General features: G+C 60.4%; 1 protein-coding gene across 2 annotated transcripts; it reads right to left on the bottom strand.

Annotated features, from left to right (window-relative positions):
* Nucleotides 1-6,717: 6,717 nt before the first annotated feature.
* FDXR (ferredoxin reductase) lies at nucleotides 6,718-17,723 on the bottom strand. Of its 2 annotated transcripts, XM_087750979.1 has the most exons (12): nucleotides 17,645-17,723; nucleotides 16,544-16,641; nucleotides 15,320-15,415; nucleotides 14,014-14,136; nucleotides 13,329-13,442; nucleotides 12,706-12,807; nucleotides 11,304-11,411; nucleotides 10,997-11,081; nucleotides 10,142-10,341; nucleotides 9,642-9,813; nucleotides 8,992-9,165; nucleotides 6,718-8,274 (listed from the first exon to the last, which is right to left on the bottom strand). In XM_087750979.1, the coding sequence occupies exons 1-12, from the start codon at nucleotides 17,697-17,699 to the stop codon at nucleotides 8,144-8,146; spliced, it is 1,458 nt and encodes a 485-aa protein (XP_087607105.1). In that variant the 5' UTR covers nucleotides 17,700-17,723; the 3' UTR covers nucleotides 6,718-8,143. The 2 variants fall into 2 exon arrangements, with proteins under 2 accessions (XP_087607105.1, XP_009472456.2); XM_009474181.2 differs by lacking the exon at nucleotides 17,645-17,723 and having other exon boundaries at nucleotides 16,544-17,100.
* Nucleotides 17,724-19,455: the final 1,732 nt, after the last annotated feature.

Here is a 19,455-nt window from a genome sequence, read left to right as displayed (position 1 = left end):
GGGCCGGTGGCAGCAGGTGTCTCGGTGGCCGCCGGGCCCCGGCAGCCATCTCCCCCCTCCCCGTCCCTCCCCGCGGCGGCGGGACCGGCGGGGCTGCCCGGGCGGGACGGCCGGGCGGCGGCGGCGGCGGGGCTGGATGCAGCGGGGGGAGGCACGGGGGCGGTGGAAGGACAGGACGCGCGTCCTCCCGCCTCGCCGCAACTTCGGGGCTGGCGGCCAGCCCCGGGGAAAGGGGGGCGGAGGCGGGCAGCCGAAACCTGCCCGCCTCCCCTTGCACCCGGGGCCGGCCCCAGCGCTGGGGAGCGCAGGGGGCAAGAGCCCCCCTTCCTTCGCCTCCTCCTCCTTCCCCAGGAGGGGAAACCCACCGCAACATGGCACAGCCCTGACAGCCCCCCTCCCCGGGCACTGCCCGCCCTAAGGCCCCGGGAAGAGCTGGAGGGGTGCAAACGGCTGCGGTTGAACATCCCCCCACCCCCCACCCCACCCCCCGATATCTTCTGGCCCTTTGCTAACTGAACTGGTGGGCACCGGCCAGCTGCCCACCCCTGGTACCCCCAGCCGGCGCAGGGCAGCCCCAGGGTCCCCATCAGGCACGGAGGGGGGGTGACACAGAGCAAAGCCCCCGCAGCGGCAGCAGCATCCTCCAGCTGTCGCCAGGGCCAGTATTAAAGCATCAGCTGATCCCGCAGCACTGGTTTAGAGCAAGCTAGACTGGGGGGAGAGAGGGGGGGGATCCAGCAAAGGAGGGGGGGGATGACAGGGGCCCTGCTGGCCTCCCCTGGCCCCCGGCTGGGTGCCCAGTCTGCCTTACCACCCCAAAACCAGCCCATGCTCTGCAGCAGCCAGGCTGCGGGCAGAGGGACCGTGGCTCCTGGCAGGGGCTAGAGCCCAACTCAGGCCCTGCCAGGGGGGCAGCTGCTCCAAAACCTCCCTGTGCCCCAGCTCGGAGCCACCAAAACACCCAGCAACACCCTGAGAGCATCTGCCATCTCTGCCGGCGCAGGGTGCCAGCAGTGCTCGTGCCCAGGCACTGCCCTCCTGCCTTCCCCAGGTGCAAGGTCCCTGTCTCGGGGACACAGTCACCCAAAAGCAAGCAATTTAGAGCTGTCAGGTGGCTGCCACCCAGCCTGGCACCTGCAACAGCATCGAGCCACTTCCCTGTGGCTGCTGGGGCCTGGAAAGGCCATTTCCAGAGAGATTTCAGCCTGCCTAAAAACCTGCAGCCTGCAGTGAACCAGGAGCTGCTTGATGCAGGACCTCCCCGCACCGTTCCCTGGCCGCTGCCCCGGGCTGTGGATGCCCTTGGGGCACCTCAGGGTTGCAAGAGATGCCAAAAACGGAGGAAAGAGAAAATGCATTTTCCTCCTGGGCTTCATTTTAGCTGCTGTAAAATGCAGCACCCGCTTTCTCCGCAGGAGAGCTCAGCCAAATCTCCGAGGCTGCTGAGGTGCGGGGAGTTGGGGCGACGGGGGCCCGGGACCTCACAGCCCTGGCTGCCTACCACTTGCCCAAGGAAAGGAGCTTTAAGGGTTAGCAACAGGTCCTCTGCCTCAAATCCTGTTCCCAGGACAACAAAAGGGTGGCTTTGGGGTTTAACATTGAAAGCGGCAGCATTTAACCCCTTCTGCTGCCTTCATGGTTGCAGTGCGATGGGACCGGCTTCCCAGGGACCTGGTCCCTTGGGGCTGGCACAGAACCTCTGAGCCGCTCCCGTGCCCTTGGTGCCCCTCGGGCAGCTCAGGGGCCTCATTTACCCCGCCGGGACCGGCTGCTCCCCAGGCTGGATCCCTCGGAGGGTCTCAGCTCGCACCCATCTCAGCTCTGATGATGCTTCACAGGGAAAATGTTTCCCAGCAGAGCTGCCAGCACACAGGCGGGACGAGGGGGGCAATACCCGGCTCCCCCATCTCGCCTGTGACCCTCCAGCATCTCCATCCCATGGGACATTTACCCGCCCGTCACAGCCCAAACCCCACACGTGGGACAGATGGACAGACCCAGGTCTGGCGCACAGCTGGGCGCAGCTGGAGAGTGCCTGCAGTGGGGACAAGCAGCGGAGGGCGAGGACCGGTGGTGACACATGCTGGGCCCCCCCAGCCACGGCTCCTCGCCCTCAGGAGTCAAACCCAGCTAAAGAAAGAGCCAAACCACCCCCTTGAACTCAGAGGAGCTGAAGCCCTCCAGGTTCCCAGTTTTCCTGGCAAAGTCCTTCAGTGTCTTAAAAAACCAAAACAAAACACAATGTTTTTCTGGGGGAAAATGCAGCGATTTCCCCGAATGCAGCCTGCTGCTGGGTCTGGGCCACCACGCCACGATGCAGCTTATGGGAGCTGGTCTGCAACCATCAAAATGCCTTATTTGTGCATTTAACTAACAAAAGTCCTTTTTACATTGAAAAAAAGTGCCCTGATATCTACAGAGGTCCAGGCTGAAAGAGAAGCACCAAGGGCACCCCAAGATGAAGCCCACAACCCTGGGAGGTGCAGTGGGATTTTCCTCCTGGTTGGAAGCTTCCCCAGCCCCTCGGTGCCACCCTCTCTGGGGATGCTGTGCCCTCTTTGCCCGGCTTTCTGGGCTGGGTGGGGATAACACAGGCTCAAAGCTGTCTTCCTCCCTCCTTCATCCTCCTCCTTCACACCGCTGGGCTGTTACGCTGGCACAGGACCCTCGGCGTACCAGCGGGTCCCTCACCCACAGCGCAGCCCCAACGAGAGGGAGCTCAGCCGGTTTCTCCATCGTGTTGTTACCTTTCCCCGGCGTCTTTTCTCGCAGGAGGCTCTGAAAGCAGGCTGAGCGCCACAAGGCGACGCGCTCCGACAGCTCCCGGTGTGCAGTCACCTCCTGCAGGGAAGAGCCCGCTGGTGGCCGGGCTGGGGGAGCGAGGGGGATGCGGGAGGACCATGGTGGGAGGCTGACGTTAGTCCAGGTCTGCGCTCACCCATCCAGGCCCACACCGGTGTTGGAGGAGTCCCTTGGGCTCCACGCAGGCTCCTTGCATCCCATCACAACCCCGCCGGCATCTCGCATCCCAAGCTGGGGTAAAGCCCTGCACAGCACATCCTACCCCAGCCCGCTCCGTTCTTGTCCCCCCAGCCCTGCAGGGTCAACGGGAGCCCATCGACTCCCAGCATAAACCCGCACCCAAGCCCCTACCCGCAGCACCCGTGCCCCAGGCGCACCCACAGCCCAGGCAGCCTCGCACAGCTCGAACCAGTGCCTTTCTCTCCAGTTCTGCAGGGCAAGCGCCTGCCCTCAGCCTCCTCTTTCTAGGAGAAACTCAGCCGAAGGTTTTTAACGTGAGTGCATCCTAGACCACGACTTTGGGAAGGAGGGGACCCAGGGCTGTGCCCTGCCAGGGCAAAGCCAGAGCTGGCCCCAGAAGGGCAGGGTGGCAGCTGGGTGACCCAGCCCTCTCGGGCTGTCCCCACGGGTGGCTGCATCCCACGAACGGCAGCCAACGTTGGACAGGGCGAACACAGCATCGTGCCCACGCGTCCCTCTGCCAGAGCTTAGCCTTGCAGGTGACACCTGTGACAGGCCAGAGCTTTAGCCCCAGCCCTGCGCCCACCCCAGCCCTGCCTGTTGGCTGCCAACCCCCCTTCCTCAGAAGTCTGGCCAAAAATTAAGGTGGCCTGAGCCCAGCAGCTCCTCCACCTGCGCACCCACCTCGCCCTGTCCCTCTGGGTCTCATTTAAGAAGGAAACAGGGGTGAAGATCCCCTTTCTCCCGTGCTGCCTTCCCGCAGAGGCTCCCGGGTCCACCCCCAAGCACTATCCCCACCTCCCCTGTCTTCTCCATCCCATAAAGGCATTCAGTGCTTTGGTGCCTAAATAACCACACAAAGCCGGCCGGTATCGCAGATCCCAGCAGCCACAAAAGCAATCGAGGCAGAAAGCAGAGCAAGGAGAAGGGTGGGAGAGAGGCCGCAGGGATGGTGCTGTGCATGGCGCACACAGGGTACGGATCCGGCACAGCTCCACTCCGCTGCCACCCTGTCCTACCCTCACGGCAATTAAGGGAGCTAAAATAAATAGGGATGGTTTCATCCCTGCAGGGATAATTCCTCCTCCCCGGGTGGCGGGTGCTTGCAGGGCTGCCCCGGAGGCTGGGGAGGAGGCAGCCAGAGCCGGGGGGCTGGAAATGGAAATTTCCCAGGAAGAGAGGAAATCGCTTCTTTCTGGGGCGTAACCAGCCCTCGCCCTCCAACAACTTTATTTGCTGCTGTCGTGTCCCTAAATAGCTCCTCGAAGCAGCTGCTGAGAGTTTACATCTCCTTCACCTCTGCTCCCCTCCAGCCCCGGGAAAGCGGCTCACCCAGCCCCGATTTCCAGAGGAACTCACCCATGGTGGGGGAAACCTCCTGCAGCCGCCGCAGGGACCCAGCAGCACGGCTGCCTGCCCCAGCACAGCCCCACGGCTACAGGCAAGATGCTGGGGAGCGCAGAGCCCCGGGACGCGTGGGGCTGTAAGGTCAGGAGTGGAAACCACCCAACCTCTGGTGGGTCTGGAGCCAAGGATGAGCTTGGGGTCCTTTTGGAGACGGGGTGATGTTGTGCCAGGAGGGAAGCGGTTCCCTGGGCGCAGTGGGGCTGGCAACCCGCTCCCGTGACCCCTGAAGTGGGTACCCCAACCTGTTCGCCATCTGTGCCCAGGGCTGGGGCTGGATCGGCACAAGAAGATGTGCCCGGGAGAGCAAGTGGCGAGGGGAGGGCAGATGCAGGGGCCGATGCTTGTGCTCAGCCAAAGCGCTGAAGTCAGCACTCCCCGGAGCCATCTGTTCCCAGCCAAGCCCCGGCGCAGACGGACTCGCCCGGGCCCCCGGCAGCGGATGCCGCAATTCGGTGATTCACACGGCGAGGGGCCGGGGATGGCGTAAAGCTGGACACTGCCTCTGCGGCCGCGCAAACTCCGGGGATGGGGCTGGGAAATTATATACTAGCCGCGCTGCTGAAAAGCTTTTTCAACCATTTTTCTGGTCGTGTGAGCTGGCTTTTAAATGGCAGCACAGCTCTTCACGGCTGGGCCAGAGACCTGACTCAAGCTGGTTTTTCCCTTATTCCAGAGCACAGGTAACCTCCTGCTCCACGGGCTCTAAATGCTCATTTGAAAAGGCCAAGTTCAGCAAGCAGCCTATTAGCTAAGCCAGCGAGAGCCTCTGCACTTGTCTCCCAGGTGTAATTGCAAAATGCAGCATCGATAGAAGCTTCTGGGGCGTCTTGGACCTGTTTCTTCCCTGGATTACTCCAAGCTGCCCAGCAGCCAACGCAAGGCAGGAGCCCCCGACAGAGCAGAGCTAGCCTGCGCAGCTCTGCAGACCGGGGAAACTGAGGCACGGCAGCGCAAAGCAGCAGCAGGCGGCTGCAAAAACCCAACTGTACAGCATTTACTCTGTGCAATCACCCCACACCGTGATGGGCTCCCTCTGCTCCATACCCAGCCTTTGGGAGCGGCACACAGGACGTCACGGGAAGTGTGGCGTGAGGAGCTGCGGGAAGGGAGCCGCGCAGCCTTGCCCGGCCGGTCTCGAGGCCATCCCTCACCAGATGCTGATCTCCACCAGCTTTGTTCAGTCTCATTAAAGCTAAGCTGAGCCATAACTCATCGGAGCAGGGAAGTCCACATTAAGAGCTGGCAGCGCCGACTTCAGCTTTTCAGACCTCCTTCCAACAGCAGCCGGGTGTCACTCACAGCATCACCTTCCCGGCTCCTTACCTGCTGCCGAAAACGGCTTTGGAGCTGCTCCTCCGGCTGCTCGGGAGAGTGGAGGGCGAGGGGGTGGCTGCCCTCGAACCACTGTGGTGGGGACGTACCTGGAGCAAACACCCACAAGGTTAATGGTGCCCAAAAGCAGCACCCAAAGGTGAAGAGGAGCCTGCGAGGGCTCCCCAGCCCGCTCGTGGCCCAGGCAGGCAGCTGGGGCGTTGCGGGCAGCTAGGTCACCCCCGCCAGCCCCGGGGGTGCTGGGTCACCCCTCCAGCCCCTCACTGCTCCCCGTTACCGGCCTCCCGGTGCCACCTAATGACAGAGCGACCAGGGATAGGGACCTTCATGGGGAAGCTGGATGGATCCCAGGCCCCAGAGAGAAGGCTGGAGAGCGATGGAGAGGCAGCAGGAGAGCCAGCCTGGGAACACAGGCAGCAGAGGACAAGAGGTACATAATTGTAATGACCCTTCCTCTGCCCATGAGGCTCAGTCCTCCATCCCTGCCTTTCGCTGACCTTGATCATCCCATGGTTTTCCCGCAGCCTATCATTAACCCCAGGGCCTTGGTCAAGTTTTGGGCTCAGCAAAGACAGATGCTCCCCTTAATCTGTTGTAACAGCCCAAAAACTACGCTGAAGCATCACCAGTTTGGGAACAGCCCTTTGCCGCGCTCAGTGCGAGCACAGCGGCCCGTATCACGGCTACAAAAGCACCCTGACATCAACATTCAAGGCAACGTGGAAGAAAACCCCAGGGAAGAGCCGGCCCATCGCTTCCCAATACCTGCACATTTGCTGCAGCCACAACCACCCCTTCACCGTCACGTTTCTGGCTGGGCTATCTACCGAAACGGCTGCTTGCCGCCCCGAGCGCAACCCCCTCACCTCTGCACCCCCCTTTCCAAAGCCCTTATTCGCCTCCGAACCCAGAGCTGATGTAATCTCCTGCTCAAGAGTTCAGCATTAGGACTGCATCAGCCGCGAGACTTAACGAGAGCCACATCACACAAGCAGCTGTTCGACAAAAGCTTTATTGCTCGTTTGCGTACGAGTTCCCAGTATCACATTTCCTGAGTTTCTTAACGAGCTTGCAAATGAGATTTAAATAGAAAAGGAAGGGGGGGAAAAAAGGAAAAAAAAAAAGAGAGAAGCCACAGATCTTCCTTCCCTAAGGTTGGACCAGAGATGAGGTGGGAGTACAGTGCCCGGTGGGCAAGCCCTCCGCCACGGGAGATGGAAGCCGAGCGTGGACCTGAGACAAACCCCCGGCAGCTGCCCTGGCTCCATTTACCCTCTGCCTCCATCACGGAGTCTAATTTGTTTCTACACACAGCCACCGGCCATTGCCGTTGTTGCCATTTGCCCAGGTCAGAGAGGAGCGGCTGCAATCCTGCAGCGCTCCGCGGGGAGCGCAGGGGTCAGGGACGGCGGGGGTGGGAGGACGGCCAGGGGAAGGGGCCACGCTCACGGCCCCTGCGCCACGGATAAAGAGGAGATTACGGCCCACGGCTTGTAATCTGGCTTAAAACCTGACACCGTCACCGTAGTCAATTTGGGCTGAGAGAAGCATTTAATAAGCTTCAAAACATCAAAACACACAGACCAAAAAAAAACCAAACCCCACCAGTGAATGAAGTGAAAGGGCTCAAGGCATTGCTTGCACCAGTCAGCGCTGGCAGGTACCAAGGAACGCAGGATCCCGCATGATCCAGAACAAGGCAATTACACGCTTGTTATCCCAATCCACCCCACGAGCTGGGACCCAGGCTCTGCCGGGGCTTAACTGTGGGAGGCAGAAAGCAAATTAATGCCCTTTTCTGTTTGTTTAGAGCTCACAACAAGCAGAGAGCCAACGGTCCCTGCCGGCGCGAGGGGAGCTGCCTTGCCTTGGGACGTGTCGCAGGAGACGCGGCGCTCGGCTGCCTGCTCCAAGATTAAGGCAGTCACAGACAAAGAAGCCAGACTCAAGCGGCAGGTCCGATTTGGCTTTCCTGGAAGGGTCTATTTAAAAAACAATTATTATTAAAAGAAGCCTGCTCAGGCACGAATGACACAGCAATGAAGCCATTTGGCTTGAGGCTTGAAGGGGAGGCAGCAAGACACGAGGAAGTTTCTCTGTGCGACTTGCCGTGGGGAAGGTGCCGGGCCAGGACTGCTGCCAGGCGCACATCTCCCCTCGCCAGTTTGTTAACACTCGAAGGACCCGAACGACAAGAATCGCAGAGATGCAGGGCCAGCCAGCAGCCTCGGATGTTTTGAAACACTCACTTTAGGAACCCAGAGTTCATCGTTACCAGAAAGGCTCAAGTGTCGCACACCTCCCCGGAGCGGCCGCTAGCCCGGGGCACAAGCCCTGCGCTCCAGGGCTCTGCCCGGAACCCGCTGGCTTTGCCCCAGGACAGTACCAGTTGGACCAGTGCCGCATTCCCACTGCTGCTGCTTTAGTGACCGATCAACCGCAGCATCTCCTGAGGATCCACTATCTTTTCCCGGGGTTTTCCAGCAGCTTTGCCTCTTGCCACTTCAGCAGCATCTATCTTCTCCCAGTCCGAGAAGGAAACAGGACGGACCCCTGGGGTGACGGCCAGAGACAGGAGGGAGAGGTTAACCAAGTAAAAACGAGTTCGGCCTCACCTCCCCGTTAGCAGGGACCTGATGTGCCAGCAAACCCTGCCCTTTTCCGAGACGGCGTCAGACTTCAGCCTCACAAAGCAATAATAATTTCCAACACCGCGAGGAGAGGGATGGCAGGTTTCAGTCAACTCGGATCAGTCAGACCTTTGCAAGCCCTAACAACAGCAAGCACGGCACCACCTTAGGGGACAAAACACTTCCAGTGCACTGTTAAACCTCAGACAGTTAAAAGCTAAAACACACACACTTTAATTGAATGCCTTTACACGCAGCAACAGCAAATGACTCTCTTGGGCATTTTAATCTTTCCCCCAACTTGCCTGGAAGGATCGCTAGGAAAACCACTCAAGAGCAATAGCTCGCTGCCTAGGCAGCTGACAGCGACATTTTACCCAAGGTCCGTGCTGCTTTTCATGGCCCTTCCCAGAAAACGGTCATTAACCTTAGCAATGACACCGACTTTGAGGGAATTCAAGTCCCGCTCTCCCTGGGCTCTGGAGCAACGAAACAGCAGCACAACACGTCTCCTCGGTTCGCACTCCACTCCCAAAAGTGGCTCGCAGCACTCGCTGCCCCAGGATACCCCGATCCAGGAGTCTGGCTGCAGCGTACCTTCACGGTCACTGCTACAGCAGCTCACACCCCCAGCACTGACCTCGGCTGCGCAGGATGCTCTCCACAGCCCCAAAGCCTTCTCTGGAGGCGGACGCGTCCAGCACGCCCACCTGGAGATCCTCCAGCACCGACTGGGCAGTGTCAAAGCTGTCGTTCATGGTGGTGATGATCACGCCCGTGGGTCCTCTCTTCACCCACCCGCTGCAGTACAGACCTGCGTGGGCATGCAGAGCAGCCAGGCTCAGTCCAGCGTGTGGCCGTGGACCCTCCTGGCTGCAAGTCCTGGCCCTGGGTGTCACATCAAGCTGCAGGCAGTGGAAGAATCCACCCCTGTGGTGGGGACAGAATGTGGCCCTTCAACGGTGCTGTCACAGCAATTTCTGTACCTACAGACCGGCACGGAGCAGCCATGTGGGCTGTATCGCTTTAGTAACAGGCTCCAAGGCCCAGTAAAACAACCATAACCTTCAGCACTGTTTGCTGCAAAACCAGACACCCCTAACGCGAGCTGGGGACGGGCCAGGTCTCAACGCCTGACAGAGGCGGCTTGTTTCCTCAGTTTCCACTCTCCAACCAAGGTTTGCGACCGCCTTGTGTCAGTGCCCCTGGTGAAGGGAGCTTCCCACCCCAAAGCCCCCAAGCCACCAGCTGCGCTCAACACGTCCCCGGCATCGCCCTGCGGATACAGACCTGGGACGCCCTCCACTCTGCCTGAGCTGTTGGGGATAACGCCGCGCTGGCTGTCGAAGGGTACCGCTGGGTCCAGGGGCAGGCTCCGGTAGCCAATACTGCTGAGCACCAGCCCACACTCCAGCTCCTCCACATCTCCAGTGGGGACGGCTTTGGCGGAGTCACCCGAGCCCTGAGAGAGGGAGGAAGAGGCTGCTGACCACCAGACAGCCATCACATGCAGAGCAGCAGCCTCCTGCAGTCCCCTTTGGCACCCTTGATCCCCGAGTATTTGCTAAAGGCCTTTCTGCTGCAGCAGCAGCAGCATGGGAAGAGCTCCCTTTAGACAGAGAAAGGCTCTTGTCGCTGATACCAGCTTCCCCGAGAGCCTGCCAGCGGCCACTCCAACCGGCCAGGGAACACAAAGCTGTCTTTGGAGAGATTCCCAAGGGCTGCAGGGATGCAGCAGTGTCCTGCTCCAGCCCTGCTAGGGCCATACCAGCCCCGACACGAGCTCGTACCTCCAGGCGGGTCAGGGCCATGCGGACACCCCTCGCCTGCCTCCCGTCAGCGGTGGCCAGCACCTCCTGGGGGCTGCACTGGAACTTCAGGCCCCACTCCCGGGGGGCTGCTGCCTGCACCTCCGTCATCTTCTCCCCAGGCTTCTCTAGGGCTGTTTTGATCATCAGCTCAGTCAGTCGCTTCCTCGGCCTGGGAGCATCTAGAAAGAGAGAGAGCGCTTCAGGACAGGAACCTCAGCAAAAGCCCCTCGGGACATGGCACGGAGCCGAGGTCATGTCGAGGCAGTTTCAGTGGTGTGTGAGTGTCCATTCGGAGTTTGTCATGCTGATGGGAGTCCGGTGCCTTTGAGATGACAAACTACAAATCAAAGTGACCAGGAGAGCTCCTGAGGCTTGAGGCCAGTGGGACACACAAATCAAAGCCTGCAATTTTGCTGTCTTGCTGGTGCTCAAAGGCAGCAGCCTGTGGAGAAGAGCAAGTCTCTGGACACCCTTGGACTCGGTGTTTTCTTTTTAGCTCTGCAGAAAGCTCTTAAATCAATAGCCTTGGGACCTCTCCTGCCAGGTTCCCCCAGCCCTCCTGAACCTCCTGCCCTCATCACTCAGAGAGTAAGCATGGCTCCCAAGCAGCAAAGTGGTTGCAAAAACAGAGAAATAGGTTGTTCCCTTGTCTTGGTGGCCTCCCAGCACTCTGAGGAGAAGCCACACCACGGTCGCCTGGCTTTCACACACCGTGCATTAAACACAAGGCAAAGAGTTTCTCTGATGCACATTCTGAGCATCCCCAGAGCACTCCTGGATGCTCACCTGTCAAGGGGAGTCCCTGTCTGGAGGAGTGTGGCACATTTCCCTCACCTTTAATAGCATTTTCAAGGCCTGCGAAGTCAGCAGGGTTCAGGACAGGTCTGGCACCGGGCAGGTTTATCATCTCCCGCAGCTCCTGTGAATTGCAGGCAGGAAGACGTTACCTCCAGCACAGAGAGGTTGTCCAACAGCCCCATGCCCTCTTCCCCCAGCAGTCCAGGCTAGGAGCCAGCAAATGGGTGCAGGAAGGACTCCTAGGTTCCCCACCCATCCCTAGACCACCTCTCCCCACCAGGGACGGGCAGCCTGAGGCTCAACATTGGGAAACATGGCTGCCCCCCAGCACCCCCAGCCTTACCTTGATAGTAAAAGCAACTTGGAGAGGTCCCCTCCTCCCAACCAGCCAGACGCGCTTCACCTTGCTGCAGGCGAGCGCTGCCAGGGAGCCGGCAGTGATGTCTGTCTTCTGCAAGAGAGAGAGAGGAGGGTGGGACGAGGGCAGATCTGGAGGGAGCTGGGGGGAAGGCACAGCTTCTGAAGGTGAAAAAGCAGCAGAAATGCAGGCTGTGCATACAGGGAGCCCGGGCAAGGATGGAAAACAAGTCATCTCCCTTTGCACAGGGCTATTTGCACAGCTGGTCCCTCATCACTGGATGTGCTTTCCGAGGCCATAATGCGCTACGGGTAAGGAGCCAGCACCCCGGGAGATTGCCTCGGGGGATCCACCCAGGCAGGTTAACCTTGGGGCGAACGGAGCAAAGCCTTCCAGTGATCTCGATTTTGGGGTGCCTGCAGATGCTGTTGGGTGACTTCCCAGCTCGGGATATACAGGCATTTGGGTGAAACCCACTACAAACCACAGCTCAAATCACCGCCTGCCCGCCCCAGGCAGCTCCAAGCACAAACACAAGCATCACCAGGGCTCAACCGATGGTCAGCATCTTGCAGCAACCCCATGCTCTGCTTCAATCACACGCACGTATCTAGATCGCAAGATCATCTTTTCCAGAGGAGATACAATGGCAGGGACACCAGGTAACCAGGACAAACCATTCCAGACCAATATTCTTACCACGAAACTGCCTGTACACTCTGGCACTCATTTCCAGTGCTGTGTCCTTCGCAGCACTGCTCCCACAGCTGGGTTTAGCCACTGATTGGCAGTGCCTCCCAATTTTTTTTTTTTTTGTTATTTAATTTAGATATTAATACAGGAAGTTGTTGCACAGCTGTAACGAACCTCGTGGCATTTCTCCAGGAGGGAGAGCCTTTGCTGCCAACATCTGGGGCAGCAGCTGTACAGAGCAGCTGGTGCACACCAGCTCCCAGCTGTCTACAGGGGAGCGCGGCAGCGGGAGAGGAGGTCCAGCAGCTTGGACCAGCCCCCAGTATGCCCAGTGCCACCAGCAGCAACCAGGCTGCTACCCTCAGCTACAGCAGAAACAAATCGCAACAGGAGAAGCTTCTAGTTTGGTAGTGGAAGAGGCCGAGCAGTTCCTCCTTTGCTTCTCACAGGAAGGGAAGGGATAAAGCTCAATTGACAACCTTTTAGGTAGGAGCAGAGCAACCCTGAGCTTCAGCCTTGGATCACACCCTACGGACTGTGAACCTATGGGGGCAAGAGGCTTCCTTGGTGAAAGTGCCCAAAGACAGCAGAGCCAGAGGTTTTGCTGAGATGGGTGGGAACCAGCGCCCACCCAGCAAGGAGAAAATTTGGGCCCCAGGCTGCCTTCACAGTGCAGGGCATCCCCGTGACTCACCCTGAGGAGAGGCAGCGGGGACAGGAGGATCCGGGCAACATCCAGCGCCACATTGCCGTGACCCAGGATCAGCGCCGTCTCACAGCTCAGGTCGGGCTTCAGCTGTGGGGAGAGAAAGACCCAGCCATGAGTGAATCCACCCGGCCTCCATGACGTGCACCCCCGCAGACCTGCTCCCACCACCCAAATTCCCTTCCACCCCTCTTTTCCCCAAGAAAAGATGATGCAGACGGGGAAACTCCACACCAGCCTCTTCGCCAAGCAGACACAGCAACAGAGCCTCTCCGGGCACCCCAGCCAATCCCTCTTCCCCTCTTCCTGCGATGGCATCTCTGGGAGCAGGAGCTCTTTTGGCCAAAAAACCTCCTCAGGCCAAAGCAGAGCATCACCCCCCCCAGGTTCCCATCTGGCCCGGCCAAAACGTGCTGCCAAACTACAGAGCCAGCTAATCTGCTCTCACTGATGTGCAAATTGTTCACATTTCTACCATCTAAGAAGGATTTAACATGGTACCTGCTAATCTTTTCCAATTGCGGGCCTTTCAGGACTTAATCTGGAGCTGAATGCCTGTGTTCGGATGCAGGATGGGGAGGAAGGGCAGGGAAACACACCACTGTACTCACATCCCGGTTCTCGGGCAGCCCGTTGTACCAGCCCACGAACGCTCGGGCCGAATGAACGCCGGAGAGGTTCTCCCCTGGGATCCCCAGGACTCGGTTATCTTCAGCACCGTAACTCTGAGGAGGGAGCAGACACAGTCAGAGATGTCACCGTGTGCAGGGTTTGATACCGAAACACAAATCTCCCCTTCCAGCTGCTGCCAGGGACCCTGCACGGCTGCCAACCCTTCCCAAGGGCCAGGATACTCAACGGAGGGGCTAAACACAGCCTGAGCACAGGGGCTTCATCCACCCCATCCCCCTGGGCTCCAGAGCCGAACTTGACCTCCTTGGGCCAAGGCAGAGCACAACAAGCTGAGGACCGAACAGGAAGGACAAATCTATGTCAGGCTGAAACAGGTATTGGCCACCACAGGAAAGAGGTTCCTCAAGCGCTGCCCCTTGCAGCGGGGTTTCAGACACGTGCGTTTGATACCATGCTCTAGCACGTGCTCCCTGCAAGGCTTCGGTCAAGTCTCGTAGCGTTTGAGATGTCCTGAGGCCGGGGAGAGTTTACCACAGCAATAAGGCAGCCAGAAACACCTCACCCAAACCCTCTTCCGAGATCCCAGTGGAGAATAACCCTGCAGACCTTCCCCGCCACTTCTGGGGAGCCAAGGCAGCCCTGGCTCTGAGGCACGGTACCCACCAGCACCACGGCGTGGTAAGCCTGCTGCAGCTCTGCCACCGTGACGTCCCTCCCCACGGTGACGTTTCCGTAGTAGGCGCAGCGCTCCGAGCGTGCCGTCTGCGTGAAGGCATTGATCACATTCTGCCGAGATCAAACAAGCGCCGGGGAGTTACGTCCAAGGCGCAGCCGAGGCCAAGGTCTGCTGCTGACAGAAGGTCCCCGTTCCCGTCCCCCTCAGCCTTGAGATGCTTCTCCCCCTCTCCGAGTCAGTTATTCTGAGACTCTTATCTAACAAGAGCCGCAGATAGTTCACAGGGAGATAAGCACAGCTGTGACTTGGCACTCTTTCCACCGCCCTTTGGGGAAAGGAAAATCCATCTTTTCCACCCGCCTGGGGAGGACAGGACCCTTTCAGGCCCCTCTGAGTAAAGCCCCTTGTAGGAGAAAACTCCTTCCCAAAGGTGAGGCTTGCAAGGGAGTCCCACCAAACCACCCCTTCCACCCCCTGCCAGACCCCCTCTGCCAGCCTCTCATCTCAACCCGTCCTGAAACCCACTTCATCAAGAGCGGACACAGGGCAGGATGGTGCCCAAAGCCTTTTCTTCTGAGCGATCAGGGCTGCACAGCAAAACAACCACTTCTTCCCCTGCAGCTCCAGCCGGGCTCAGCCTGGTAACAGGACGGATACCACCGTACTGCGGAAGCTGCCCCAAACCCACATCCGTTATGTCCACTCCTCATCTCTCAGCTCAAAGGGATCCAGGCATTTTGGTCTAATGATCTCCAGAGATTAGAGGAAACCATGGCAACATATTGCTGTGTCTGGATCTCCTGTGTCCTACTGCTTCAGCCACCTCCACCCCAGCTCAGACGGAGCAGATACCACTCACCTGGCTACAACTCACACCCACTGCAAAGGAAAATGGTTGACTTCAAAGAGCTCCTTGGTTTAACTTCTCCTTGCCCAGGTGTGCACCTACAGCCCAACCCCATCGCCCGTAACGGCAGATCGGTGTCTTCCCAGGCACCCGGAACAGGTACGGACAGAGCAGAGGCAAACAGCAACCGCAGCAAGCAGGCAAGACCCTGCCGGCGTAAAGTTTCCTTCCCACTGTCCGGAGCCCTGAGCCAGACGTCCCATATCACCGGGCCGGGGCCCTGCTGGGCCTCAGCACAGACAAGGAGAAGATTTGGACCTCTCCAGTGTGGCAGCTCCACACCTCAGCGAGCCCTGAGGCACCACGAAGGACAGCGACTGCCTGGCCTGCACCCACCACCATCACCGTGTTCAACCCCAAGGGGGAGGGGCCGAGCCAGCACTAACCTTCACTTCGGGGTGGTCTGGGGCCACCCCAAAACGGACGAGCCCGAAGGGAACGGGCAGCTTCTCATAGATGTCCACTCGGGCCCCGCCGTGGTGCTGCAGGGAAGGAAGTCACAGTCAAGGGACGAGGACAGAGAGGCCACGTGAGCCCGGCAGCTCAGGAGGGATGCGCACGGCTCACCGGCTGCTGGGGGAAATACGGGGCAGGAGGGAGGGTTGCACCAAGATCCCAAAGTCAGAAACAGCCTCTTCCAGGCTCTTCTGTGCACAGGATGAGGCTCAGATCACAAGGTGTAGCAGAAAACGTGACCCAAACCATCATCAAGTACATCTCGGGGGGGGGCTCCATCCTCCCACCCAGCCCACAGCCCCTCTTCCACACCAACCTGGTGCTATCCAGTACCCAGGGGGCTGACAAAAGGGCCCCCACGCTGGCTGGGAAGCACCCAGCGCAGCACCCTGGGTGCTGGTGGACCCGCTGAGCCGTCTGCCAGCCCCCGGCAGGGGTGCCCGTGCCCTGAGATCCCCCTGAGCTGAGTCACCTCAGGGTCAGAGCTTTAGACAGATGTTTTGCTGCAAGGCTTTTGTTATCTTGTATTTTGAGTCAGCTTCTTCCCAGAGATTAAGCAGCCCTGAAATTTGTCCCTGAGGCTTAGTAACAGATATTTTCCAACATGTACTGGAGACAACGCGGCAGGGTTTAATGACAGGGTTAAGCTGCTGCATCTCTGGTCGGTGCCAGCAGCCAAGTTCTGTGCTCGGGTCTCATTTCCCAACAGAGATGTGACCACCCAGAGCACTCACATTTACAAACGCCAGGCAAAGCATCCCCCAAGTGCCCAGTTCAACTGGGGGAGGAGGAAACGGGAAAGCAGGTCCTCCCCGTTCCCTTTAACGCACTGTTAATGTCGCTCCTGTTGGGTGACAACAGCTCCGGGCGAGGCAGGTCTCTGCTGCTTGTTTGGTTCTAGAAAAATCACTTGGGCTGAGCTCGCAGCAGGGCAGGGACGGGGGCAGCGGTGCCCAGGCCAGGCGAAGGGGGCCAGGAGCACTCTGTGGGGTCCGGGCTGCCCCAAGCAGCCCTCCAACACCACTGACCTGGCTGGAGCAGGGCCAGGAGCCCACAAACCCACCCCCAGCCCCCTCAGAGCCAGGCAGCACGGAGATGCCTCCCTCCGCAGGCAGGTCCCTGCCCTCACCCGCGCCCAAATCCCACCCCGGTACCTTGAGAATGTGCTGAGCCGTGTAGAAGCCGGCGGGCCCGCTGCCCACCACACAGAGGCGAGGAGCCGGGCTGGCGGAGGACAGCCATCGTGTGAAACCTGGAGGCGTGAAGGACAGAGAGGGCGTGAGGGCGAGTGCCCAGGGCCGCCCGTTGCCCTTCCCTCCGGCCCAGCACCGACCCAGAGGGGCTCGTGCCCCCGCGCCGGCCATGGCGCCCAGCCGGGCGGTGGAGGGAGGCCGGGGTTTATGTACCGGTCCCTGCGGTGCGCCCCCGCAGCGGCGTGAGGCAGAAACGCCTTGAGGTCACGGCCGGCGGCCTCCCCGCTCGGCCAAGCCCGCGGCCTTGGGGCTGTCAACCGCCCCGGAGACGGGCACCGGGAGGCCCCGTACCCGCGACAGCCCCAGCCCCACGCACCGGGGGGTCCTGGTCCCGGCCCAGGGCCCGGTGCCCCCCGCCGGCCCCGCATCCCTCACTGCCCAGGGCTGGAGCACGGGCTGGCCAGGCACAGCTCCCGCAGCCGCTGGGGCCCGCAGCCCCGGTTCTCCTGGGCCTGGTCCCCCCGCAGCCCTCTGGGCCCACAGCCCCAGTTCTCCCGGGCCCCAGCACCCCACACCCGCAGCTCCCCCCGCAGCCCCGGGTCCCCTGGGCCCGGTCGCCCCGCAGCCCTCTGGGCCCACAGCCCCAGTCCCCCTGCAGCTCCGGTTCTCCCGGTCCAGGTCCCCCTGCAACCCTGGTTCTCCCGGGCCCAGACGCGCTGCAGCCCTCTGGGCCCGCAGCTCCGGTTCCCCCGGGTCCCCGGTCCCGGTTCCCCCCGCGGGCCCGGTTCTCCCGGTCCTGGTTCCCCCGGGCCCACAGCCCCGGTTCCCCCTGCGGCCCCGGTTCCCCCGCAGCCCTCCGGGCCCGCAGCCCCGGTTCTCCCAGTCCTGGTTCCCTCGGGCCCGCAGCCCCGGTTCCCCCCGCGGACCGGTTCCCCCCGCGGCCCCGGTTGCCCCGCAGCCCTCCGGGCCCGCAGCCCCGGTTCCCCGGTGCCGGCTCCCCCCGCAGCCCCAGGCCCCCCTGGCGCCGGTCGCCCCGTGACGCCGCCAGGCCCCGCCCCTCACCGCCCGGGACGCCGCCGCCGCCGCCGCCCCTCCAGCACGCGCCGCCCGGTCCCATCCCGGCCGCCACCGCCCTTGCCGCCGCCGCCGCCCCGCCCCTTCTCCCCGCCGACCAATCGCGAGGCGGGAGAGCGCCATGCTTAGCATAACCCCGCCCCTATGGCACTGCCTGGCCCCGCCCCCGCGCCGGCAGCCAATGGCCGCATGCCGTTGCCGCTACGGCTGTCCGGAAACGAGCGGTACCATAGAGAAGCACGGAAGGAGAAGCCATTTCGCGGCCTCCCGCGCCGCCGCTCTCTATGGCGAGGCCTCCGCGGTACCCTGCCTGCCTGGGGCTCCCCGCATCAGCATCACCCCCGCGGCTGCTCGTTGCGTGCGCCCCGGTGTTGCCCAGAGCGCTTAACTGCGGGGTCTCCCGCGGGAAAGCGAAGCCCAGATCGATTTTAACCATCCTCTGCCCAGCCGTCCACTCCTGACCGGGAGAAACCCGCCGCATCCCCTCAGTTAAAGGATAAAACATTACTGCCGGAGGCAGCGGATAAACGCTGCTGCCAGAGCTCCCTCCCCAGCCTCCCCCACCGTCCCTGCTTTATTTCCTCCTTAATCCCATCACTCGCCTCATTTCAAATGCAACTCCCGTGCAGGAGCACCCCATCTTTCTTCAGCCCCTGCTCAATACACCAGGCAGGGAAATCATCTCGGCGGGCCCAGGAGATGCTTAAGGGTTGTACAGATGCCAAAGCATGCAGGCGAGCACTAACGGGGCTTTTTAAAAGCAATTAAGACCGAGAGGAGTTTACAGCTAGAAGCCGATTTTAATAAGGGTCATAAAACCCAGACGCTTTCTCGCACGGTCTTGAAAATGAGTTCACAGCTTTCTGCAAAGGCACGCTGAGAGCGGCAGCTGGCCGTACGCCTCCGTCTGCACCCGCTCCTTCGGGGCGTTTGTGGCGAGGACCAGGATTTCTGACGGCTTTAAAGCCTGGGCCTGTGCTCCCCGGCTTAGCTCAACCCAGCAATTACCAACCCGTTGCCCAGAGAGGCGAGGCTGGAGGCCCAGTTCCAAATATCAGCACTGATATCATCCACAAAAAGAGTCGCGTTTAAATCTGGGGCATCGCGCAAGGCAGAAATTCGAGGCGTTCTGAGCACAGGTCAGAAAGCTCCCTTTTCCCCGGAAATCTCCCTTTTCCCCATTAACCTCTGCTGCATCTGACGCTTCTGACAGGGAATAACCCACATATTTCCCAAACCACAAGTCATCTCCCACTGCCTGACGGACCTGCGAACGCTTGCCTTTAGATGGCACTGCGTTAAACAACATCCATGAAATCCAGCTGTGAAAAGGGCGGTTGTTCCCACCAACGCTTAGAAACATTTTGGAACTGCTCTCTTCGCAACAGGGGAGGAGAAAGGGCGTTTTGTGCCTGCGTGAGGCTGCGATTACCCCGGCTGAACCGAAAGCGCCGCTAATGCACGCTCACCCCAACTTGCTGGAGCCAGGAGCACCATTAATTTGGCACATTTAGCATAATTTGGCTCTGACGCTTAATTAAGAAAACTAATCACGGGGGTGGGAGGGCAGGTCTGGGAGGGTCTCTGCCGTCCCTGAGCCCCGGGTGACCCCCGGGAGCACTCAGGCTGTTTGGTCCAGCCACCGTCCAGCTCCCCCCCACCTACAGACCCGGCGTAACCCGTGCTCAAAGGGCGAGAATTTGCCCTTTGGATGTTTCACAATGTCCTGGATCGATAAACCCGCATGGGGCCGGTTAGAGGTGACACAGCGATGACACCAGCCCAGGACATCAGCATCC

The sequence above is a fragment of the Nipponia nippon genome, unplaced genomic scaffold (assembly GCF_047370975.1).
Source record: "Nipponia nippon isolate SJK-2023a ecotype South Korea unplaced genomic scaffold, ASM4737097v1 scaffold_14, whole genome shotgun sequence".
NCBI classification, from domain to species: domain Eukaryota; kingdom Metazoa; phylum Chordata; class Aves; order Pelecaniformes; family Threskiornithidae; genus Nipponia; species Nipponia nippon.
The sequence above is the reverse complement of the archived record's forward strand: the minus strand, read 5'-3'. Positions and strand labels throughout refer to the sequence as shown.